At 38.8% G+C, this 26,103-nt stretch overlaps 1 protein-coding gene across 1 annotated transcript in view; it reads right to left on the bottom strand.

Moving 5' to 3' along the window:
• LOC139946732 (aminopeptidase N-like) overlaps nucleotides 1–26,103 on the bottom strand; it is a 43,629-nt gene that overhangs the window by 10,106 nt on the left and 7,420 nt on the right. Inside the window, exons 2-13 of the mRNA XM_071944396.1 lie at nucleotides 10,379–10,649; nucleotides 7,817–7,937; nucleotides 7,135–7,289; nucleotides 5,758–5,871; nucleotides 4,756–4,896; nucleotides 4,002–4,067; nucleotides 3,446–3,511; nucleotides 2,844–3,028; nucleotides 2,339–2,421; nucleotides 2,019–2,152; nucleotides 679–882; nucleotides 124–197 (exon numbers count right to left, since the gene is read on the bottom strand). Coding sequence (XP_071800497.1) covers nucleotides 124–197; nucleotides 679–882; nucleotides 2,019–2,152; nucleotides 2,339–2,421; nucleotides 2,844–3,028; nucleotides 3,446–3,511; nucleotides 4,002–4,067; nucleotides 4,756–4,896; nucleotides 5,758–5,871; nucleotides 7,135–7,289; nucleotides 7,817–7,937; nucleotides 10,379–10,649 — 1,614 coding nt within the window. The remainder of the gene's footprint in view (nucleotides 1–123; nucleotides 198–678; nucleotides 883–2,018; nucleotides 2,153–2,338; nucleotides 2,422–2,843; nucleotides 3,029–3,445; nucleotides 3,512–4,001; nucleotides 4,068–4,755; nucleotides 4,897–5,757; nucleotides 5,872–7,134; nucleotides 7,290–7,816; nucleotides 7,938–10,378; nucleotides 10,650–26,103) is intronic.

Raw genomic sequence — 26,103 nt, 5'->3', positions numbered from 1 at the left:
CAAATCTTGTTTTTGATGTTTTGTTTGTTTGACAGAGACAGAGAAAAAAAAGCAGTAGAATACTTCTTCTCAAGAATGTGTACAACACAAATAATAGTTATCATTTCAGATGTTTGGTCTTACCTTGCACCATGCGAATCGGTGTGATTCCAGCCGATATCTCTATACACAGGCAGTAACTGTTGTTCAATATATTTCTACAATCAAGAAAAGAAGTTGTTAAAAATGAAGGAAACGTGATGTCGACTTGAGATGACCTCCCGGGACAAAAAGCTGTCCGCTGAGGAGTTGAGGCTATCCGGGTGGGGTTATTTGTTATGGTGTCTACTTTTTGGTTGATACAAAGGATTTAATAAAAAAAAGGCCCCGGGTGTTTTGACAGATCGGGGACGTTCTCCGCACTTGACTTCGCTTGCAACGTTGTTTTTGTTATTAGTCTTTTGGAGAGGGCACAACAACGGAGGGACTGGGCAAGTCTATAAATTGGATGTTTGTGTAGATACACAGATACCTCTTCTCCAGTCGTTCGTGTTGCGACATCGGCGACTACTTCAACAAAATGAACGTCTCCAATGAAGACTATTAAACATATTGATCGCTACAAAAAAGAAGACCGCAGGAAGAAAAAGAGATGTCCTTAGTTTGAAGATGGTTTGAACGATTGGTCTTCAATTATACCTTCAGGTTTCCATAGGAAGAAGTGAAGCTCAACATCCGTGCAACATAACCCATGAGTTGCAGCGTTACTTTCCAGGGTACATATTCTCGTTCTTTGTGGAGGTACGTGGTAAGGTTAAGAGCCACAGTGATACTCAGTCGACCTGCAGTGGCAAGGTGGAATGCGTCATCGATCAACATGGCCCGATTGGAAGCACTGATCACCTGTTAAAAAAAAAATAATAATACAATATTTTAATTCATAGTTGTTCAGATAGAGGAAATATTTGGGAAAATGTGCATTTGGTGGTACAAGCATGGAATCGGGCACACAGAGTATGTCATGAGAAATATATGTGGCCATAGAGAAATCGCAGATTTTTCTTTTGAGGAAGAACAGAGTAACAAGCAATCTTTAAGATTTTAAAAATGGCTGAAATTGCTTTGGTGTGCTACCTACATTTAGCATATGAATACTTTAAAAAATTACTTTTTGCTAAGCTTTTGGTTTATTTTAAAGATTTTGTGTGAATGTGTTTCTTGTTGGAGCGAATTATTCGCACAACATTTTTTTACACAATAAAGTTTTTGCAGGTACGGATTGGCACTAGTTTTTTTCCCGGTTAATACTGAGCTTTTTCTCGAGATAGGTCGTTTGGAGGAAATTACTAGACCTTCCGTAAGTGTAACTCTCGTGTGGAATCCTTGAATTTAATTCGCTTTGTCATGCATTAAAAACCACTAAATAACACTACTTCAGTAGCTTTTCCCCTCTTACTGCATCTCTTTGGAACTCCTTGCCTGGAGCATGTTTCCCTTCATCCTATGATCTGCCATATTTTATTAAAGGAATATCAATTCCTACCTCCAGCTCCACTGAGTTTCTGCATTTCTATATTTTCTTCCTTGTAGCCCTTAACCTAGAGTGGCTTTTAGCCTTGTTTTGGGCAAACTTGCATAACACAAACATGATAAACCAAACACATTAAAGCCATTGGACACTTTCGGTTAACAGTATTGTCCAAGGCTCACACTTCGTGTATGACAACTGATATATAAAATAACAAACATGTGGAAATTTAGGCTCAATCGGTCATCGGAGTCGGGAGAAAATAACGGGAAAACCCACCCGTGTCATGACATGTGTTTAAAATAAATCAGTAATTCTCGTTATCGAGAATTGATATTGTTTTAATGTTTTCTCAAAAAGTAAAGCATTTCATGGAATAATATTTCAAGAGAATTCTTTCACCATTACCTTCTGTAAACCCTGTAAGTTATTTGTAAATCTGTGAACTTTTAAGTTTTTTTTCTGTACCGAAAGTGTCCAAAGGCTTTAATGGACAGACTGGCAAACACACCGTATGGTCTTCCCTCAGCTGTTTTATGAGTAAGTCCCAATTGGCTTCATCGTAGTTAGTTCGGTAGAACCCAGTGCGTTTCATATTAGCCAAGATCCACTGGTCAGTTCCCATCTCCTGCACAGATAACGATCCTACACAAACAGGAATCAAGACATGGTGTTTAGGAAAGTAAAGGCCAAAGATCATTTCAATGAGAAACGGGTGCATCATTTACCATTGCTGTTCATTTTGGGGAGCGTGTCCTTACAAAGAAACACAGGACCGATATACAGTGTTTTGCAATGACTAATACATGTATATATCATTTAAGAGCTAACCTGAGGTACCACGAAGAACATGGATCGGTGGTTGGGCCAGCTGGTCTGCGTATGAATATAGTATTGGGATTCTCCATTGGTATCTGTAGGGAATACAAAGGTTAATTAACTAATAATTTACAGTTCAATTCCTTAGATACATTTAGAGTAATTAATGATCAATATAAGTAAATGTGAACTTTCACACTAGGTTCATAAAGTTCTTTAATAAATGATCGGACAACTAAGAAAAATGAAAAACAAGCACCCCCCACCCAAAAAAAAAATAAAATAAAATAAAATCAGTTTAGTCATCTAGTTTTCAAAAAAAAAAATATTTGAATAATACTTTATTCAGATATAAGCCCAATACATACAAAAATGTCTTCCTTTTTATAATAGATACAAAGAACAGTGATATTACGTTAAAAACATGGATAGTTCAAATCTACTCATTTTCAATTTTATAATTTCTTTTAAAGCCAAACCATGTTTGTAATAATGTGGGACACCATCGGCTTCTTACCCGTACGGCGACGACGGTAGACGGTTAATAGCGTCAGGATGCAGTAGGAATGGCTCTTGCGACATCTCGACAATTCTCGTTTGGTAATCTCGCGTCATCGTGACGACTGGGTATCCCATTTGTAACATCCACGGATCCATGAAGTCGGTAATGTTGATCCTGGTGCCTCGGTCGGTACGTAAGGCCTTTAGAAAAAAACCAAATAGGGATCCCTTAAAGGGTATATCGACTTGTATTCACTCTTAAAAAATAATGACAATACAAACTTACAAGGTCTCAATTTCTTATTGCTCAGCACAAAGAAGCAGGGTACCAGTTATATTTTGTACGTGTAAATATATACCGTAGCATGGTTAGCATTATTAAGTTGGACCAGTTTCCCTGTGACCCGGATCAGAGTGTAAACTTGCTTAAAAGTTCATTTAGTTCTGCTGCTGGCAGCGATTTGAATGTTTTTTTAATAAACCATTGGATGAATGAATGATAAAAAGAGCTATCAGTTCCCATTTGTTTTGGTTAACCTTACGATGCAGCTGCGGATGCTGTGTTAACCTTTAACCTTTAACCTTTATTTATAACCTTTCTGTCTTGTTTATAATTACCTCCGATAGTGCGTCCCACAAATCGGTTGCCTTGGCATTACTGTAGGCATGAGTCTGTAAGAATTTCTGGAAAGTACAAAACAAAAGTAAAATTAGAGAACAAACCAAATGGAGGGGAACATAAACTATCATTTATTGATTAGCAAAGTAAACAATTGATGAGATGATACAGTTAAAGACCTATCTTGAACAAAAATGGCAACTACCTTTAGTTTTTTCAAAACCTTGTTGGGGGCTTATTTTATGATCGATGATAACGCAAAATTTTGACAATTATAAAATTACATTATCAACAAACGCAATGTTAAAAAGCATTCCCGTTGAAAACTATCGGTAAATAAGCTGTTTAGTATGTAATTACAAAGACGTGACAGATATTGTGTTAATATCAAAGTTCACCAAACTTTAAACATGCAGTCAAGATAATTCGGAAAGGGCTCATAATAAACTCAAGATTACAAACGTGAAAATAACATCAGGGCCAGGGTATTTTGTCAAGAAATTGAATTGTTTGAATTCACCCTACTTTACAAAAATTGTACTATAGATAACTTACTGTCATTCCGCTCTGGAAGACATCAGATCCAACTAAGTATCTTAACATCCTCACCACAGCTTCGCTCTACAATCGAAGTAGACAGTTGTCAAGAAAAGGAGAAGATAGAAATAAGAGAGAAAAAAAATAAGATTGATAGAGTTCAACATATATTTATGTTTATGAAAACAAATTTTCGTGATCAAGCTGTCGATGACATAGGGAGAAAAAAGCAATGTTAAATATCGAGGACTTGAAACTTTTCTATGTGGAAGTATAAAAGTTAGGTGTTCATCGCGGTGACCTAAACGGTCATGTATAGATGATATGACCTCTGACGTCACTCGAAAACCATAACATGATTCGCGCGCAAACCGCCGAGCAAAACTATTTTATTTTTAGCAGCCAGCTAGGAAGTGTGTGCAATCTTACCATGACTACGCCTCTTTTTGCCCGGCGAAACATGACGTATACAGTCTTTTGTCAACAGAGGGCGGTTTGAATGTAACATGGGTCACATCGTCTATACAGAGTGAGTATAGTGTTTGGATACCACAGTCTATGCACAGACTCTCCCTCTCACACTCACTCCAATTGGTGCATTTAGGTCTTACACAACATAGATTTCTGTGAACCACTGTCGTTTGGTTCAGCAAGAAGCCATCTCTTTTTCAACAAATAAGGAGAGCTTTCAATCATTAGAATAATACAGACTCAAATAGTTACTTCTCACTGTTCTTCAAATGACATTATTTGAGAAGAAACCTAAGAATACCTTATAATAGCTAGTGAGGTCAAAGTTATTGAGGATATCACTGATGTCATTGATGGTACCCTGTATGGCATGGGACGTTGGTAACGCATCTAGTAACATCACTCGCAGGAATTCCTCGGTGGCCAAACTCAGCTCATCCATCTAATATCAACAAATATGATAGCAATTGAATGAATGAAACATCCCTGAGACAAATCGAGTATCTTTTATTTCTCAACATATAATTCCACAAAGGTGCTCAATGCGCATGAAAAGAAGGGGGAAAGCAACATAGGGAAGAGGGAACAAAGGGAACCAAGGAAAAAACTATAAGAAATCTGTATGAAACAAATGGAATTTCAATCTGTTTTTAAATGTGTCCACGCTGCTACTATTCCAAATGTCTGAGGGTAACTGTTAAGGCCTTGTCACATGAGGCAACTTTTACAATTTGGAGGCAACCAACTGCAGTGCATGCTACAGGACCACTTTGGTAGCACATGAGTAATTTTATGAACATTGTCTTGTGATTCCCAAGAAAAATAGGTGAAGATTGAAATGTGAATGTCTTTTGTTCTTGGAGATTGCCTGGAGCTGGTTGCCTGTAAACTGCCTCGTGTGACATGGCCCTTTTTAGTGAGCACGCATAATGTGATAACTCATGAGGAAGGGTGTACAAACCTTATGAAAATGACGTCAAGTGAGCAGGTTTCAAAGCATGGAGGTCAAAATAATGTGTGTTTCCAGTGTTTCGTAATACTTTTAATAGGTTTACCCCCTAAAGGCCGGTTTATAGTCGGTCGATTGGGCGATGAAAATCTCGACGCGCGATCAAAAAAGACACAGTTTTAGGCGTCAGTGATGACTATAAACTGTGTCGCGCGTCCAAATTTCCATCGCGCGACCATCGCGCGATGGACTATAAACCGGCCTTTAAATGAATGACGGGTGGAAGGTGTACGTATTGTGCAATTTCTTATTCATGCTGTTAACCTAGCTATCACAAAATCTCTTTTATCCTACCATATTACGTTCAGGATGGATGTGATCTAGAGCCAGGTAAGCCAGAAGATTAGCAAAGCATTCCTTCATCCAAAGTTCACCCCAGTACTCCTGCGTGACTAAGTTGCTGTACCACTGCCAAGTAAAACAAAAACAGATTCAATAGAGGGCGGACTTCATCCATAGGCAACATATCATTAAGATGGACTTGCAAATATAAATATTCAATATTTGAATTCTCCGTGCCTGTTTTGGGGCCTAACCAGACTAAAACTCAGTGTGCATGCGTAAGCCCTGAAATGAGTTTTAAATTGGTTTGTACACTGCACAATTAATTGGGTGTAGAAATCAACATCTTGTGTGTTGTCAAAATGTACCGCAATCAACACCCAATTTACACCATTATGGTGCCAAAAATAAAACTAACTTCTGCCGATGAAGGAACTACATTGGTGTTATTTTAACACTCGTTGTCGTTAATTTTTAAAGGCAGTGGACACTATTGGTAATTACTCAAAACAATTATTAGCATACAAACTTACTTTGTAAAAGCTAATGGGGAGAGGTTGATAGTATAAAACATTGTGAAAAACGGCTCCCTCTGAGGTGGAGTAGTTTTCGAGAAAGAAATAATTTTCCACGAATTTGATTTCGAGACCTCAAGTTTAGAATTTGAGGTCTCGAAATCAAGCATCTGAACGCACACAACTCTGTGTGACAAGGGTGTTTTTTTTCTTTCATTATTATCTCGCAACTTCGACGACCGATTGAGCTCAAATTTTCACAGGTTTGTTATTTTATGCATATGTTGAGATACAGCAAGTGAAAAGACTGGTCTTTGACAATTATCAATAGTGTCCAATGTCTTTAAGTATAATATAATGTGACAACACGGTGCCAATTTTAACTCCACAATGTTTGCAGTGTACTAGACAAGCATGCACCTCATTTCACGTCAACACTTGCAAACCCAGTACTTGCAAATAGTATAAGAAACTTGCAGTGAACATTTTAAAAGACATATCAATCAGACGTTGCGATATAACAAACAAGGTTGACGTTTTTTAAAGTAACGCCATGATTTCCGATTAGGCTTTTGCTGCTTTGGCTTTTGCTGCAGATTTACAGAAAAAGCTCCCCATCAATCAAATTGGCTCAGGGTAAGGTCAAAGGTCAGGCAGACCCTGTGCAAGAACTGGAAGCAGTGCATAAGACAAAGCTTTTACAAGGCAGAATCCGAATTGGCGGCTACAGCTACGGCTGTTGCTAAGGGTGTTGCTAAGGACGTCCTATACCTCAACGCATGGTGACGAGAAAATCAAGCCGTAGCCGTCGCTGTAGTAGCCGCTAATTTGGACACGGCCTAAGCCAGAAGCAGAGCCAGTCATTATTTACTACCTGGTGGGCGATTTCATGACCTATGATCGTGGCGATTTCTTGACTGGTATCGCTTGAAGCTTCATTGGGGTCCAGTAGCATGTGAGACTCCTTGAAGGTCAGTAACCCCCAATTCTCCATTCCGGCGGCGATACTTTGCGGCAACGCTATCAGATCTTCAATAACACGAATACGGAAAAAGACAATCAAACGAAGATGTTCTTCTGATACGACAAGTTCTCAAAAGGACAAATAATCGTGAGCAAACCTGGTTTTTTAAAGGCAGCCTTAAAATTGCCAAGGGTGGATCAAGACAGAATCAAAGCGGAATACACCCAAGTCAAACAGGTACCATCACAAACACGTGCAGATTGGTGGCTAGGGTTTTACACAATTTGCATCCGTGCAGGCACGGATATGAGTTATGGAATTATAATAATATGTGAAATATCTTGATTTATAGCTTCCGAGGCATGTGTTTCATAGTATCAAGCCAGATACACAAAATACATTGTTTGAATAAAGGATGCACATTTTTTTTTAATTGTTCGCCTTTATCTTATGTGTCAGTTTGCGGCAAGATTGATGAAGGTCGCCACTTTGCAACCATGAACCGTGCACATTACACTTTCTTTCAAGAGTCTCCCATAATCTCATAAGAACGTAAAAGCCTTCACGTGAAATCCCCCCTCAATTGACTGACCTATTTTTGGCAGAGGGTATTCCAATCCACTGTAATCCTCTAGGAACGTGAAAGCCCTGGTGCCGTACTCCAGAGCGAAGAGCGTGTCGTTGAATACCTCCTCTCGTGCCCAAACGCTGAACTGCAGAGCAAAGCGGGAACCAGTGAGAAAACAAGAATTCGTGACGTATAATAATTTGAATTTTCTACTTTTGTCGTTTTAAAGACAGTGGACACTATATTTGTAATTGTTTTCCATTAATTTGATTTCGAGACCTCAGATTTAAAACTTGACGTCTCGAAATCAACCATCTAAAAGCACACAACTTCGTGTGACAAGGGTTTTTTCTTCTTTCATTATTATCTCGCAACTTCGATGACCGATTGAGCTCAAATTTTCACAGGTTCTTTATTTTATGCATATGTTGAGATACACCAACTGTGAAGGCTAGTCTTTGACAATTACCAATAGTGTCCACTGCCTTTAACTTCACATTAATCTTGTATACTTATATGCGCTTTTGCTTTTGTTACCTTTCCTTGTACTGTACTGATCAAATCTCATATTGTACTATTTTACGAACAAGAGTTTGGTTGTACCATACTAAATGTTTGTATGTCCATATGCTAGGGAACACAAGCATCTCGCTTAACCTTATACCTAAATGTTGTCTTTAAATTGCTGCTTATTGAAACAAGTTGTGGTACCTAATATGTCATACCTCATACTATTGCTTTTGTAATTTCGCAATAAATGTGCGTTATTGTAAACTGCTCACAAAAAGTAAGGAAACTTTTTTCAATCCAGTATATTTGTTATTATTTAATACTCTCTTTGTATATGGTATATATCATTGCAAAGCTGAACTGCTCCTCTTTAAAATTATACCACAATTGCAATGACTACATGTTGCTGGACTTGACCACGTTAATGAGAATGAGACAAAGTCACAAATCAAATGTGCCAAAATTAGCAAATTTTGTGTTACTGTGTGAACAATCAAATTGACAGTGTAATTCAAACAAGCAAGACAACTTACTGATCTTAATCCACTTTATTGAGACAAGAAGTTTGGTATAGAGCAAGACAACTTACTGATCCTATTACACTTTATTGATACAAAAAGTTCGGTAACGAGTGGATGATCCGAAGGCGTTGATGACAGCCTGGCACCTTCTTCTCATGCTGCACACAAGTTTTGTGATGCGCTGATGATGAGGGATGGCAGTCCATTCTTCATTAAGGAACCGGGTTAGGTCAGCCACAGTTGATGTGTTGGTGGTTCTGGCTTTGACAGCTGATCCCACAGATGTTCCATGGGATTCAGGTCTGGACTGTTTGCGGGCCAATCCATCCGGTGCACCCCAACATTGTTCAGGTAGTCAGTCACCAGTAGGGCTCGATGTGGGCGAGCGTTGTCATTTTGGAAGATGGCATTTGGTCCAAGAGTCTGCAAGTATGGGACTGCATTCGGCTGTAGAATATCGTCTTGCAAATACCCATCAAACAAGGTGTTTTTCATGAGATGAGGGTTAATTGTGTCCAACAGCTCACTGGTGCAAATCATTGTGTAAACCATTAATGGTTCTGAAAAGCTTGATCAGTTTGATTATTGATCATTACCTATTGACCATTTACAGACAATGGTAATTTTGGCACATTTGATTTGTGACTTTGCCTCATTGTTATTCGTGTAGCCAAGTTTAGCAACATGTAATCATTGCAAATGTGGTATCATTTTAAAGAGGAACAGTTCAGCTTTGCATTGATATATACCATATACAAAGAGAGTATTAAATAATAACAAACATACTGGATTGGTAAAAGTTTCCGTACTTTTTGTAAGCAGTTTATTACACTGTATTGTGACAACATTGAAATAATTATTACTGAAAAAATAAACGTCTTATTGAATTGAATTGAATTGAATTGGAAAGAACCCTGCATTGGTCGCCCATTGCTGAGGTCAAACGTTGGTGCGAACCACTTTTGAATCAACCGAACGGTTAACGAGGCAAATGCCTGCCTATCATTGGCTGAGATGCTTTTGCCTGAGATTCATTTGCCTCGTTAACCGTTCGGTTGATATAATCCTATAGATATATTATGCAATTAAACGCACTTGTGAAATTTTAATGTCAAAAGGTGGAAGCGTTTTTTCAGATAATGAAGAAAATCCGGAGCGGTTACGTCCACGCAGGAAGATTAGTCTGCAATAGGAGATTTGGAACGCTAGGTGGCAGCAGACTTACCAGGTAAATTTCCATTGTTTACATAGATCTGAGCATGCGCACATGACCGAGAACAATGGATTTTACCTGGTAAATCTGCTGCCACCAAGAGTCCCAAAAGTCTGCAATTGGAATACACAATCTGAGAGAACGTTTCCGAGAGTGATGTTTTGCGGGATAAAAACTGACATCTTTTTCCATAACCACATACTTCGAAGTTAAGATTCTCAAAATGCTTTTCATTATCAAAAGCTGCTGTACTTCACATGAAGGAAGTTTTTGATTGCCTTTGCCAAATGTCTACCTTCCCGCTAAATCAACACAAAACAAGCTCAAATCTTATTTACATACTCTCGTGTTGTCGACCGTGCGGCTCTCCTGCCAGAAATCGCACACAATAAATGCAACAAGATACGTAGACATTTTGGGCGTGGTCATGAAGTGGGTGGCAACCAGTCCATCCTTGGTAGGCACTCTCTTCTCTTCTGGCATGTTCGAGAGGGCGGTATAACCCTGCTCGTGGACGATGGTGATGGTGTAGTTGGCTTTAAAAGAGGGTTCGTCGAAGCAGGGGAACACAAGCCTGGCCCCGTTGGGTGACAAGAAGGACGCCACGACGTACCTGGAAGAGGAAATACAGGGAGATTTTGAAACAGGCCTTCAACGACGTGATAGAAGTTTATGGTAATATTGTCATACACCAGTATCCTCACTTGGTGATTATGCATACAATACAAAATCAGTAAAAATTTGGCTCAGGTTATCAGAAAGTTATGAAAAAAAATAAACACCCTTGTAAATGTACCTTGAAGAGGAAACCAAAAAGGAAAATTTTGAAACATGTGTCCAACGACGTGATAGAAGTTTTGGTAAAGTGTGAAAGACCAGTAGTCCCACCTGGTGTATCTCAACATTATGCATACATTTAATCATCTGTGCAAATTTTGGCTCAATATCAACGGCACATCCAGTGCTCTTAAGTTTTTATTGACAGTAAATTTTTGGAAGAATTTCCAGAGGTGTACCCTCCCTTTCAAACTGATAAAAAGTTTCATATAAAAGCTTTTCGGACAATGGGGGTGCCCTTTGCAAAAATGAAAATGGCACTGCCATCTTTAAAACAAGATTCCAAGCCTGTGTTGGAAAGTTCCGATGGATTCCTGACCCGGACTAATCCCTCTTCCGAGTCATTCAGCGCCAAGAATCCGGATCGCACTGACCAAGAAGTGGGACAAGCCCCATAGGACCCGGGGTCTATAGTCTTATCTCGAGTTAGGACGATTTACTCTTCCTAACTTAGGACTACCCTTAAGTTTTAGGACTAGGACTAGTTAGGAGTACAGTCCTACTTTGTGAAATCGACCCCAGCCGGGTCCTGGTAAATTCTGAAAAGGGAGTATTTTAATGCACGAAGGTGTACAAAACCCCCAAATTTATCCATTTTCTCCAAGTATGTGTGTACAATGAATGAATATTATCACACCGTTCCAGGAACATTAGCGTTGGAATGTGCCGACACCAATTTAATAAATCGGACGGACATACTCGAGACGCTAAGGTGTCAAAAATTAATCACCGCATACCGCGAAACGCACGTGTTTGCATTTCATTCTCAGCAAGTGCCAATAATGAGGGAAATCGCATAGAAACAGCTGACGGGGGAACAATATTTTGTAGAGGTTTACAGCGGTGTTTACAATATTGAATCCTTTGAAGTAATATTCGGCCTGGGTGTGACACTTGCCTTGTTGGGTAACTGTGGCAAATACCCTATAGGCTGCCTTTGTGGCCAAATTATGTTTTGGGGAGTGACGTCAGTTGGGTAAATATTTATCCGGACAATATTTGTTGTTGTAATATCAGATAACGAAGATTCATAATCACTAAAAAAAAAAAAAAAAATCCGGTTCCCAAAGCCCCAGATCCGTTGCTGGGTCAGACTGACCCGCAAACTGGTTAAGAGGTGAGAATTTAAATCGGATTCCGCATCAGTTTGACCAATTTTGACACGAATTCAGGTGTGATGGTATTGACCAGTGAGTCAGGACTGCCGCCGAAATTAAATATGGTTCAAAATATGGTTGAACCATATAACATCAAAGGAGTTGAACTTGATTCATCAGGTCCCGTTCTCGTGTGAGAGGTCCCTTAGCTTATCGCGATAACTACACTTTTTACTAGCAATCAATCCGTATTATAGCAGTGTGCGCTCGCTGTCAAAATGTGGTCCCGAGAACGGGGGAACAGGTTGGGGATACCGGAAAATCACAAAACAAGTTTTTTTTTCTTCTGGCGATGGCACTTGATTGGGACTTCAGTCAAGCCTTCAAAGGAGTGACATAGAGGCGCCAGACCTAAACAGGAGAAGTAGATTGCATGCAATCTACTGTACAGACCAATTTCAATACCCTTTACAAAAGTGAGCAGAGCTTGACCAATCATGAATTATTTTCAGACTTTTTGGTGTCATATGAAAATAAATTGAGTCCATAAGCTATCCATAAACCTTTCCCCCCAGAATCATATATATATTTTTTTTATTCGGCAGCCATTTCAAAAGAGTTTTTTTTTTTTTAGACACCATGTAGTGTATCTCTAATTTCATCGTTCCCTTTAAAAGAAGCTTGACTGGTGGCGTTGTTAGCTTATTTAATACCGATCACGTGCCGTTCAAAATCAAGTGCCATTCAAGATCGATAAAGCGTGTTCCAAGTATTTAGACTACGACGGATTACACGTGTTTGTACATTTAGCTGCCATAATAATCTAGGTCAAGTTCTACATGACTTAAATCCCTACAACCCCTTTATCCCTAGTCCAAAAAGCATTGACCTATCTTGCAACCTTTTTTTTTATTTAAATCTTTCTGTTTTGATATTTTGCAACGTTTCTGGGACGCATGTGATTGCAGTCCGATTGATTGATATCGAAAGTGACAAGTGGTTTCTGGCAAGAAAACACAACAATTTGCGTCCATAAAGTGGTGCGAGCTGGCACAAGATATAGAAGTGAGTTATTTGATTTGCTGATTGGCCAGTCCTGGCCCTCTACAGGGGAACGGTGTTTTTTTATGACACCATTTTATCTAGCTCCCTGAACCAAGTTACGATTACGACTAGTCCGGTTCTACTCATACTGTTCAGGGACCTGACTGTTTCTAATTTTAAGCTGTTTTAGATCGATATGGAATTCTGATACATGAAGTCAGTGTTTAGAATGTCAGTGCTGAATTACATTCCGACTAAGTCGTGCAGACAATATCCACCCTTGAAATTGGGTATTCCCTCGAAATTTAGACCAAATTACGATCAACACTAAAGGTTAAGGGGAAATTACTTTTACATAAAAAACACCCACACCACCCAAACCAATGATTTACAAATAAATAATGCACATAAATTTTGTTACACTCAAAATAATATTAGGTATGGAATATGGACGCTATTCTGAGGTTCGATAAATCTGTTCATGTTTTCTGAAAGTGAAGACAGTGATGAATGACATGTTTAAGCTGTGATTCACATTCGTCACAAAATGACAACAAAACAATCTTTTTAGCTACAAAACTATCCACTTATCCACTCCATGCATTTCCTCGTTATTAAATTTCATATTTGTTTCCAGGGGACCACAGGGAATAAATCAGAGTTATTTAGCCGGTTGCATCCCTCCTTTTTGATGTCTGTGACTGGCGGCAAATGGCCCAATAATTGGCGGATCACGGGTCTTCCCAAGTGGTCTGTGGCCAAATCTACCGTGATAAAATCAATGTTCCTATTCGTTGTATACTACCGAAGCGAAGCGCACACGGCCCTGGAACCCACTCTCTAAGAGGCGGGACACGCAGCGCAAATTTCCAGACACAGTATTAAAGGGTTATGGTTTAAGAACCGGGTCCAATTTTATAAAGCTGCTAAGCAGGAATTATTGCTTAAATAGCAATGCCTGACGCAGAAAATAACAGGATATCAGTCACACATAATGTTTAATGACATGGTAGTTTAGCTGGTAACGTTATTCTGCTAAGTACAATTTTGTGATGTTAGCTATCCCTTACGTGCTTAAGCAGCTAAAAGATATTGGGTCATGGTGAGTTCATTCATTATGTCATCTAAATGTCATGAAACATCTTAAAGATTATGTTGTAAAAACATCACCGACTGATTTTTATTGCTGTATTCAATTTATAGTCTGTATGCATTTCTTATTACTATGCCAAAAGGGGAAGTAATACGTTTGGTGTCACTTTTAAAATTAAAGGCAACACAAACTTACTTCATTAGAAGTACAGCAATTTTCTAGAGTATAAAGCTTTATGGAAATCATTTAACTTCAAAGAAACGTGGTTATGGAAACAAAATAATATAATTGTTTATCCCTCAAAATTTGAAACTTAGAAACGTTATTGTCTAATTCGTTTCTCAGAATGTGTACTCAAATAACAGATTATTCTTGAACTTCTGATTTTTGGAGATTTCTATAAAAAAAATGCGTCTTCCTGCTAAAATGAAATTTTCACGGGTTGGTTCTACATTCATATAGGATTGAAACAATCGAATGGTTTCAAAAACCAACGGTACTTAGGCAGTGGATACTATTGGTAATTGTCAAAGACTAGCCTTCACAGTTGGTGTATCTCAACATATGCATAAAATAACAAACCTTGTCACACGAGCTCAATCGGTCATCAAACTTGCGAGATAATAATGAAAGAAAAATAACCCTTGTCACACGAAGTTGTGTGCGTTTAGATGGTTGATTTCGAGACCTCAAGTTCTAACTCTGAGGTCTCGAAATCAAATTCGTGGAAAATTACTTCTTTCTCGAAAACTATGGCACTTCAGAGGGAGCAATTTTTTATACCATCAACCTCTCCCCATTACTCGTCACCAAGAAAGGTTTTATGCCAATAATTATTTTGATTAATTACCAATAGTGTCCACTGCCTTTAAAGCAAAAAAGGGCCCTTTAAAAGCCACAATATCAATGGTCATTATACAGTGTTCTCAGTCTTACAAATTTGTTCACGTCTATGTGTCAGGTACTAACGAAATTATGAGATCTAGACATAACATTTTACGAAGGACATAAAATAAAATAACATAATTGTGTTTACTTTTTGTGATTGTGACATACTATTCCAGCTAAGGGGTCAGCAGTTTATAAAATATAAATTTTCCCAACAGCATTCTGATCATTTTTTTATTTTCCGTAACTTGATTTAGGAAACCTTGGCCGTGAATTTGTCATTCTTCCAGTTGGTAACTGCATTCCCTGGACATTTAAGTCCTTTTTATGACTGTCATATATGTTTTGTATACCAGTAAAACTGGCTCGAGTCATGCCTAGTATCATCTCGGTAGGGGGTGGTCGCAGAAAACAGCTAACTATTCGGGAACTATTTATGGAAACACAAAAATGTCCTTCCGTTTCAGGACCCTTTGGGATCTGCATTCTTTTTTTATTTGATTTTGTCCCCCACCCGACTCCGCGTAGTTATAAAACGCCCAGCACTGCAAGGGGAATAGTTCAACATAGAACGTGTTCAATTATACAATGTTGAAAGCCCCCCCCCCCCCCCCATCAAATCAACCCGACCTTGATAAGTTGCATAGTACCCAACCTTCACCTTATTCTATAGATTTACGCGGATGGAAGGGCGCAGGCATTTTATACCCTTCCACTGTGTTACGACTGAGTTTGTTAACATCTATTTGTCGATTACAAAATTTTCTGTATGACCTTATTATTATGTTCCATTAAAAAAGATAGGCGTGTGGCCGATGGTATTCCTATCATACTATATGAATTCAGAATTGACCTGGATCGGGTCACAGAGGGCCTGACCCATTTCCGGGTCAGGCTGACCCGAAGGGTATTTTATTTATTTATTTTTTAAAGCATTATGACAATCATTTCGCTTCGAAGTAGAAAAGATCAGTTTGTCTGCCCCGAAAATATAAACAGAACTCGATAATTTCAAAGTGGAATCGACAGCTATTTCCTCAAATCCTGGATTCTGTTTTAACTTCCTGTTTGACCTTGTTTGTTCACCCAAAAAAAGGGGGGAAAAAAATAGATTACGAAAAGGTTGACTCTGTTATCCAGGTCAGTGTAGTGCCTGGAGCCTATTTGAGATTTCCAAACACACCGAAAATAATCATACGGTGTAGTTTACGTAAACAAACCTGTTACCAATCATTACAAACCAGTTGTTAATGTTTTGGGGTGTTTTTCAAATAAACGACCGTAGAGGACAGAACTTTCCTTCTCGTTTTGAAAAACACTTTTTTAACAATCTGGGACACTGTATGGCCCAAAGGTGGTGTTGGAACTCGCTTTTGTCATTGCGGGCGGTCGTTACGAAACAGCGGAATGTGTGTGCATAAGGAAAGTAGAACAGATTACCCAACTGACGTCAGAAATTACTACGCTGTAAAAAGTACAGGTCAGGATCAGAAGATGAAAGAGGAACCAGCAAGAACTGGTGACGTAAAGCATCATTAACTTGGTACTTTCCCCGAAGTTCGTATTCACAAACGTAGCTAATGGGTTTGATATCAACTTACAAGCGATAGAATAGTTTTGTATCGGGGATAAAGAATATGTTTTTACCCGTAAAACGATCTGTATTAAAGGCAGTGGACACTATTGGTAATTACTCAAAATAATTATTAGCATAAAACCTTTCTTGGTGACGAGTAATGGGGAGAGGTTGATGGTATAAAACATTGTGAGAAACGGCTCCCTCTGACGTGTCATAGTTTTCGAGAAAGAAGTAATTTTCCACGAATTTGATTTCGAGACCTCAAATTTAGAACTTGAGGTCTCGAAATCAACCATCTAAACGCACACAACTTCGTGTGACAATGGTTATTTTTCTTTCATCATTATCTCGCAACTTCGATGACCGATTGAGCTCAAATTTTCACTGGTTCATTGTTTTATGCATATGTTGAGATACACCAACTGTGAAGGCTAGTCTTTGACAATTACCAATAGTGTCCACTGCCTTTAAGCACTGTACCCAGTACTTCCTGAGTTATGTAGAAGGGTAACAACAAATTAAACAACTTAGGTTTGCATGGTGGAACTCATAAAACTAACAATGTAAACTGACATAGGAAAATCTTAAACGGTTTCTCAACACGATGGGTAAATAATTTGCATAAAATAATTTTACCAAGCTATACGAAAGCCCATGTAAACAACATACATCTAAACCTTCAATAATACTTCTTAAAAACAAATCCTGACGACAGATTGTGTACACTGTTTGTGTGTTTTGATTCCCCCCAGTGGAACGTGAGAATATTTTGACATGAATAGAAGAGAGTGTTCATATGAAATGCAAAACCCCAATAGTGTTGAAATTCCTCTCTGTATCAGTTCATCCCAGTGAAAACATCCCACAGCAGAGCTTATTGTAGCTGTGAAGGGTATCTATGCATTCCAGTCACCTGTAATAACATTGTTAGACTTCAAGGCAGAATCATAAGTTAATCTCTGCTTCGGGACAACCTAATATTAGTCTATTCAACGCGTTGATGGAAAAGGTACTTGTCAATGAGGTTGATGGCGTCACGGAACTGTAAAAGGCAAAGAGGTTAAGAATGTGTTTCTAGTGTTATTGAGTTCTCCTATAGTTAAATTATAGAGTTAATAGTCTATCAAACCACAAGGGGAGAACTATTTCCCACAAAGTGACCTTGATCGCGCTAGAAGGAAACTGACAACGGCTGAATGTGATCAGAAACTCATAAATAAAAGCTCCATATCTAGATTATTACAAATTTCTGGTAATGACACTCAGGCTATCTCATAAGGTGAACTTGATCACCGTGGCTTGCAGACCCGAGGTAACATGTAAAACCTGTAACCAAATGCTTGCTTTTGCGAACCAGAAACATCGTAACCCCTGCTTTTATGATACGTGTTCTGGGTTCGTGCACTGCACATATAAGTACACGGGACCTACGGCTTAGTGTCTCATCCGAAGTACGAAGCATAATTATAGTATCTCGCTAAAGACAAGTGCCACGACCGGGAGTCGAACCCACACTCTGCTGATCAAACCACCGGAGATTGAGTCCGGTGTTCGAAGCTGCTTGGCCACGACAAGCCTCCCACATCTAAAACTAAACATAAATTCTTCATACTTCCTCGTATTATGCCTACGAGTTTTAATGTACGTTCGTTTCATTACCTGAATACCAGAACGATTTAAAATAAGAGAGGAACATGTGCCATTATTATACTTTGGAACGCCAAGTAGCGGCTAAAATACCATGTAAATGACTGTCCTATGCTTAACAAAGTATACTGAGCTCATGGAAATACCTAGTAAGTCTGCTGCCACCTAGCGTCCTGAAAATCCCCCATTGACCCGAATCACGGTTCTGAGGGGTTCTGACCAATTTCTGGTCCAAGCTGACCCGGAAACTGTTTACATACAATGGGCTTTCAGCTCAGCTTCTACGTGAGCTTGACCCATTTCGCAAAGCTATCAGCTACACACACTATTACAACTGATTAAAAGAACCACATACCACAAACAATAAATAACTTGCCAAGAAACAAAACCATTACCTCCCCTCAAGGCTTTAAATGTTCTCTCTGCAACTCAAGTAGAGGGGGGGTGGGAGTAGGTCAAGTATTTTAATTGTGATTTATTCCCATGATGAACCGCCTCCTGACTCAGGCACCATCGACCCATCGCAACCGTCAGAGAGCCATCGGTGACAAGGTAACTTTAAAGAGCCAGAGGACTGACCGATTACCACAATGCAAGGAGATTATCGTAGAACACGGGCATTAAGTCATGGATCGTTGGCGAGTGTAATCGATTTGGGGGGTTTTCTTCGTTTTTATTGAGACACATTTCGTTTTAAAGGTTAGGCACACGACATTCTGTTAAGTTTGATATAGGCTTTGTATGGACCTACGGAGCCAAAAACGCAAGAAGGAACATGTTGTTTTACATGGGATTTTGTTTAGGTTGATATAGGCTTTCTCTGTCCATTTCCACTTATCAGAAATAATGGCAGAACGGACACCCTTCAACAATTCCCTAGACTGGTCCCCTGTCCCCACCGCAAGGATAAAGTATATGCATTGGTTTGTATACACATGTACGTCGGGTTTAACTGCGAGTCTCATAACCATAATATGAAATGATGATCACGAGTTTTGTTGTGCGTGCGTTGGCTCAACACTAGAACTCAATCGTAACCATAGAGCTATATAGCTCTATGGGCGTAATTCACGAACATCGAAGTGCGACGTCAGATGTTCAGGCAAAAAAAAACTCTCTGGTCAGAATATGAGATCTTTGAACGCTAGGTGGCAGCAGATTTTAAAACCAGGTATCTTCCATCGTTACGTAGTTTTGAGTATGTGCAAATTACTGAGAATAATGGATTTACTATAGGTAAGTCTGTTGCAACCTATAGCGTCCCCCCCCCCCCAAAAAAAAAAAAAAAAAAAACATTGACCCAGATCTGGGGGTTCCACAAGCTGACCCGGAAACTGGTTTTAAAAACAAATGGGCTTTCAGCTCGGTTAATAGAGTGTACTGCCGTGCTTTCTTTAAATGAGTCAATACAAGGTACAGCAATGGAAATGCTTGCACATAACTGCTCATGCGTTTCGTACGAAACATAACAAATAGGCCGTGTAAGAAAATGAAAGACCAAAAATCCCATCGGCATAGAATTGTGTTTTAAGATGCACGAGTGCTTTTTAACAAGTAAGTTTATACATTTTTTTTTTTTTTTTTGCAATTACCAAATGCATACACCACCTTTAAGCTAAATGCAAAAGGCAACATTCCAAATATTTATCCATTATTTTTCATGCGAAAAGAAAATGCCGTCCATTTGCCTTTAACGTACACTTTTTTTGCAATGCAAAGATAATTTAATATTGCCACAGTGGCCTAAAGAGAGAGAGAGAGAGAGATGGGACAAAATCGAAGTTTGAAGGCAACTCAAGACACGTTTATCGCTTGAAAGGATCTGAAAGCTCTTCACTTTAATTCCAGGCTCTTTGTGTTTTGTTTTGGGTGGATTTGATGCTGTCTCTAACAACAACTTGTATTTTCACAGAAAGAGTTTGATTGTGATCAGACACCGTTATCCAAACAAACCGTATTACTATGTTACGATACGGAGTCAGTCTGCAGCAGGTTTAGCATTTTTTTCTTTCAGATTTTGTAGAAGGAATAATAAAGTTCTATTAAAAATTATAGGGTTGTCGTGATACACTTAATCAAACAGTGCAAAATGGGGTGTAACCCTGCATCAAGACATGGGGCGACATCGGCAGGAACAGTTTTGTGTTTCTTTCCAGAACGTAACAACTGCAGCCAACAATATGAATAACATCTACCACGGCAGTACAGTTAATTACGACCCTACAAGCTAAAGTAGTAGTCCCACTGCAGCCTTTTTTTCCTATACCATCCGCCCTGGTATTAGTTAGAAAGCAGGACAGTTCTTTTCAGAACTGAGAAGTCTCCTGAACCTCCGATTATCTACTCCGCGGCAGTAGAATAAAGCAAGACAGTTCTCTAAGAACAAACTCTACCTGGCAAGTAGATACACACATGGTGTTACCATAACCCAATTATATATTGATACCTCACCATGCAATGCCTCAAATCCTATATCTACCATAAGGCTACTACAAAGTGTTCCTAGCGTTGGAATTACCTTGGGTCCACCTCCAAACAGAATCAGTTGTTCTCTAATTAAAAGTGCCTTCCAATGAGACAAACATTTTCTGTCAAGTGCCTCAACTGAGGGCCTAAACCACTTATGCAAGTGGGAGAAGAGTAGCTTCAAAATAAATATATAAACAATCAACCAACTTCGTCACACAAAATATTGAGTTAAACAAGCAATCACAAATATTGCCGAACACCAAACCGACAATCAGTCGAGCAGCGACCATGACCTTCCCCGTCATCTCTTATCGATGAGCCAGCCTTGAAACCAACCAACGATCAACCAATCAATCAATCATCAAACGGAAATATCAAATTCAATTAAATACAATTGTCTAACCCTTGCATCACACAAAATGACATTTGGTTTCCCTTGTCGCAAACTTCGTCTACGTGACTTTTTAAAGGTCTATTTTACTTAATGGCTTTGCGGTCATACATGTAATTTGAAATTTCTTCTAATGGACTTCGTGTACACTCAGACCATTTCAGACGCAACTCAACCTGTATGTAATGGAGACGTCTTTTTAATTTTGAAATAAATAAACCAGTTACCAAATCAACGAGCAATGAAAACAGATATTCAAACCACCCATCACCTACCACCAACCAACGCATTCATAAGTCAAGCAACCAGCCAAACAACCCAGCAACTAACCACCCATCACCTAGTCTTGGAACAAGACGTTTCTCGTTTTCCCTTTACGCACAACGCGGCCAACTCACTATTGATGAGTTGGCCTCGCTGTGCGTGAAAAGAAGACGAGACGAAAAGAAGACGAGAAACGTCTTGCACCAGGACTACCAATTACCTAGCCTTTTGTCAAGGCCTTTTTGGCTCAGGAGCCACTCGCGTGGTGGTCTCCCGTTTCATTCGCTATGGATTGCGGCTCTCCGAGCTACGAATGCTTTGACAAAAGGCTACCAATCACCTACCACTACCGATCATTCAACCATACACAGTCACACAACCAATAAACCAATAAACCACTCATTCGTAAAACCGATGAAAATATCAATCAACCAGACATGAGTTATAACCATGCCAGTCACAAACTACACAATACTACGCCCACCAATTCTACCCAACAGTCACCAAACAATCAACTAACTCCACCCATCACACAAACAACCCAACAACCAAACATATTAATCAAACCCATCAAACCATACAAGCCATAAACGAGATAAACTAACTATTAACCACCACAAAACGCCAACCAAGTCACCAAAAACCAACCTAACAATCAGTCAACCAATTTTAACCAACCAACCCATGCAGATCATTGTAGTTTGATTGGTGGAACATGCGTCACGTGTCATCTTTTTTATATTTACATAATGCTGCGACGTTCCAACTTTTAATACTGGAGTGCGATATGGATAATTATTGGACGCTTTGACGCGTCGTTACCCAAATAATCGAGGAGAGGTCATGTCACAGCATACAAGGTTGGTGTATCGACGGAGTCGTGTGTAGTATCCCCCCCCCCTTTTTTTTTTGGGGGGGGGGGATTCCAGAGAGTGGTGTGAAAGGGTGTACATGGCTATTTCGTGTTCATTGTGACAAATGACAACAAATTAAATGTGAGTTATACAACAGAAATACTGAATGCATTTCGTTCGTGAATTTACACAGAATCACTCGGTGAAGCTTTTTCATTAAACGAGGCGAACAGTTTTGATCGTGACTATATTCTGCGACATCGCACTCGTGCATCCATATGTATATAACATCTCAAGATTTCTAGTTAAGAGAGTTCCATATAAGACGGCAACAAAAAGATAGACATGTGTGCTGTATGCCAAAAGGTAAATGGCTCTTTCGGGACACTGTATTGTCTATTCGGACCAAAATAGGCTAACCAAGTGAACAAGCATCCCCTCTAGATTTGTACAGTTATAAGATGACAAGTGACATAGAAACCATAGCTGCAAGAAAATATTCCAATCATAAAACACCATGGGAGTAGAAAGGATTGAGATATTTTTTGAAACAACATCTCTGTGGATTCAAGAAATAAGACTTGATCCTATTTTACCTCGGGGAGTTATGGGGGAAAACACTGAGCGTTAAGTTGAGAACAAATGCATTTGCAAATAATCTTCGGACTCATAAAACCTTAAAAGGTTTTATGATAATGCTCATTTTTATGGATATACAAATATTTATGTTGATTGATGTCTGAATAAAAATACGTTTTTGGATTTATTGAAATGACTTTTAGGTTCTAAGAATTATGCCATAATTCCATTGGGGCACAACCCATTAAAGGATTTGGGTACTTTATGTAGAACACAAAACACAATGTTCACAGATTTACATTAAAATTCCCCGAGTTTAAAGAAAATGATGATATAGAAAGCTTCCCTTAAAATTTGACTTGCTGAGGTGCTGTAGTTTTTTTGAGAAATGAGTATAACAAGTCACAGAAAATGTTTGTCTCAGTGAAATGAACATTATTTTAGCATGTAAAAACGTAATAACCAATTATGGTAAAGTACTATAACTGATAAATACGTTTTACATGCTAAAACTGAGACGAAAATATCTTTTAAGCTTTCTACTATCATTATCTTCAAACAGTGTAAGAATGTACATCCGTGGACATTTTGTTTTGTTTTACAAAAAAATACCCAGACACTTTAATGTGAGTCGGGCTAACTCGGAAACTAGTTTTAAAAAAAAATTACTTCAGCTCTGACTCAGTGTCAATTTAACCCATTTCTGGGTTAGCACCGATTCCGGGTCATACTGACCCATCAGGCCCCACGAGAACAAGATCAGGGTCAATTCTGACCCATAAGTTATTACAGTGAGCATTTATTTGTTTTAAAGTACATGCACGGTTCAGGATGACAGTTTCAGCGAAACTATTACTGCTCATTTCGTTGTGTATTATACAACCCCTTTAACTGGTTAGCATTTAAATAATGCATGGAACGGAAAACACTTCGCCCATCCTTGATATCCCAGTACCGAAAAATCTCGAACAAAACTAGCAGCGGATGTTAGATTTCAGCGGGGCTCTTACACGTGGATGATAGATTATGAGGTTTACAAACTCATGTAAAATTGACCCATTTAGAAAACCACTCCGTTACCATTAAGCGCCAATTAGGGTAACATTTGTCACGGGGCAAACGTCCAAAAACAACCCATCAGATAAGTTGGAGTCTTGGTGGTTGTTAGGCAGGTCTTAACTGCAGTTTTATTTGTATGAGCATCTACAGAGTTCAGAAGTACACCAACATTTTTCTTTTCCCCCTGTACCTATCGACATTTCCGATGATTGAATTACCACACTGATTTGGTTAAAAGTAAATAGATAAGTTTGAAGTTAAGTGTTTGAGTGTTTTGTAGGCCCGTAAATTTTTCAGTTATTCCGAAAATTTTCATTTCTGAAGTTTCATTGAAAATTATGTGCGTAATGCATACAGTAAAATGGACTAACCTATCCCACTGTCTCGACTTTGACACACTGGTTAAATGTTTGAAACAAGATATGGTGTGCACTGAATGGATAAGGTTAACTGGGTTTTTATTGTAAAATTAATAGGTTTTTCTCGGCAAGTTTTAGTAAACAAAAAATAATTAAATTTCATTAACGCGCATTCAAATTATAAAAGGGGCTTCTTTTTAGCTGTTAAAGGCACTGGACACTATCGGTAATTGTCAAAGACCAGTCTTCCCACTTGATGTTTTTAAAAATATGCATAAAGTAACAAACCTCTGAAACTTTGAGCTCAATTGGTCGTTGAAATTGCGAGAGAACTATGGAAGAAAAAAAACGCCCTTGTTACACAAGTTGTGTGATTTCAGATGCTTGATTTCGAGACCTCAAAATCAAATTCTGAGGTCTCGAAATCTAATTCAAATATTTTAGTGGAAAATTACTTTTTTTCTCGAAAACTACGTTACTTCAGAGGGAGCCCGTTTCTCACAATATTTTATACAATCAACTCTCCGTGGTTAATTACCGAGTTAGTTTTTATGCTAACAAATATTTTGAGTTATGACCAACAGTGTCCAGTGGCTTTAATGAATTCAATATCGTTTCGTGCACACATAATTTCGTTTTTCTTATTTAAATTCGTTTCGGTCATTCTATTTCAATTATAGGCATTTAAGATAGTTTGACCATTCTTAAGTTGAATTGCTATACTACCTATTTACACTCGATACAATTGAATGGTTGACCAGCTAAATACTTGTATGGATTTCAACGAGTCTTGCAGCCTGATAAATTTTAATCATCTGATTTGACCAGTGAATGCTAAACTGATGAAGTTGGATTACTAATTTGCTAAATGCTGATTCAACGGAGCATTCATTTTCAAACGTAGTTGAATTAGTCGGTTGTTAAAATGAATAGATTTTTGTTGAAATTTGTCGAGGAAACAGGGAAAAAATTTAAAATTCCTGAGGTCTATACTATAACCAGGACATTTTGAGTTATTTGTTAAAAGTTACCCTATTTGATATCTCAAATATTTTGCTTTTAGTTTACTTTACTGACATGGTTCACCCATTCCAAGTATTCACGATGATCTTCTCACGCAGCCATGTAACCTTCAAAATAAAACAAATCCCTCAAAATAGCGCATACAATTTAGTACAAGTTTTGTCGATGTATTTTACTGGTCGACAAATGCATGTTGTCCTGTGAGAAAAGACAAAATTTCAGTTCCCTCTCTCAGTATCTACTCCTCCTACATGAACATCGCAGGAGGAATTACCTTCTTGTCAGCCAAGAAAAGGGCATCTCTACTTCTTCTGACAAAACAAAAAGGAGACAATAAAGAGGAGAGATGTTGGGACACCGATACTTTTCATTCAGGAGACAAAAGCCGGGCAGGGACGAATAGTGGCGCTAAAAGCCAGCGGTGTACACACGAACAATGGTGAGCAGGAACTCTGACACTGGCGCAGAGTATTGCATTTCACGTTCGGGTATCGCAATGGCGGAAGCTGATGCGAGTCCAAGCATCACTTTTCCATTTACTGGAAACATGACGTTCACTCAAATTGACGAAGTTATTTTCCTCCACCCCCCCCCCCCCCCTTGCGAGCGCAGCCATTTTTATCTGTAGTATAGAATTCCCATCCTCCAAAAAAATCCAGATTTTTTTTTTTAAGGATTCCCTTTTTGAAATCGATTTAGAAAAGAAAACAAATTCCCCATTGGAAAAGCACTACGACAGTGGAAATTTTGATGTACATAAAACAAATGCTAGTGGAACAACACACGGCGTCGCAGCACCGAGGTTCGAGCCTGAAAGATTACCTCATTACCATGACAATAGGGGGTCCGGGTTCCCAAGGTGTATGTGTGTGTGGGATTTTTTA

The sequence above is a fragment of the Asterias amurensis genome, chromosome 14 (assembly GCF_032118995.1).
Source record: "Asterias amurensis chromosome 14, ASM3211899v1".
NCBI classification, from domain to species: Eukaryota; Metazoa; Echinodermata; class Asteroidea; order Forcipulatida; family Asteriidae; genus Asterias; species Asterias amurensis.
Note: the sequence above shows the minus strand (reverse complement) of the source record. Positions and strands in the feature narration are given on the sequence as shown.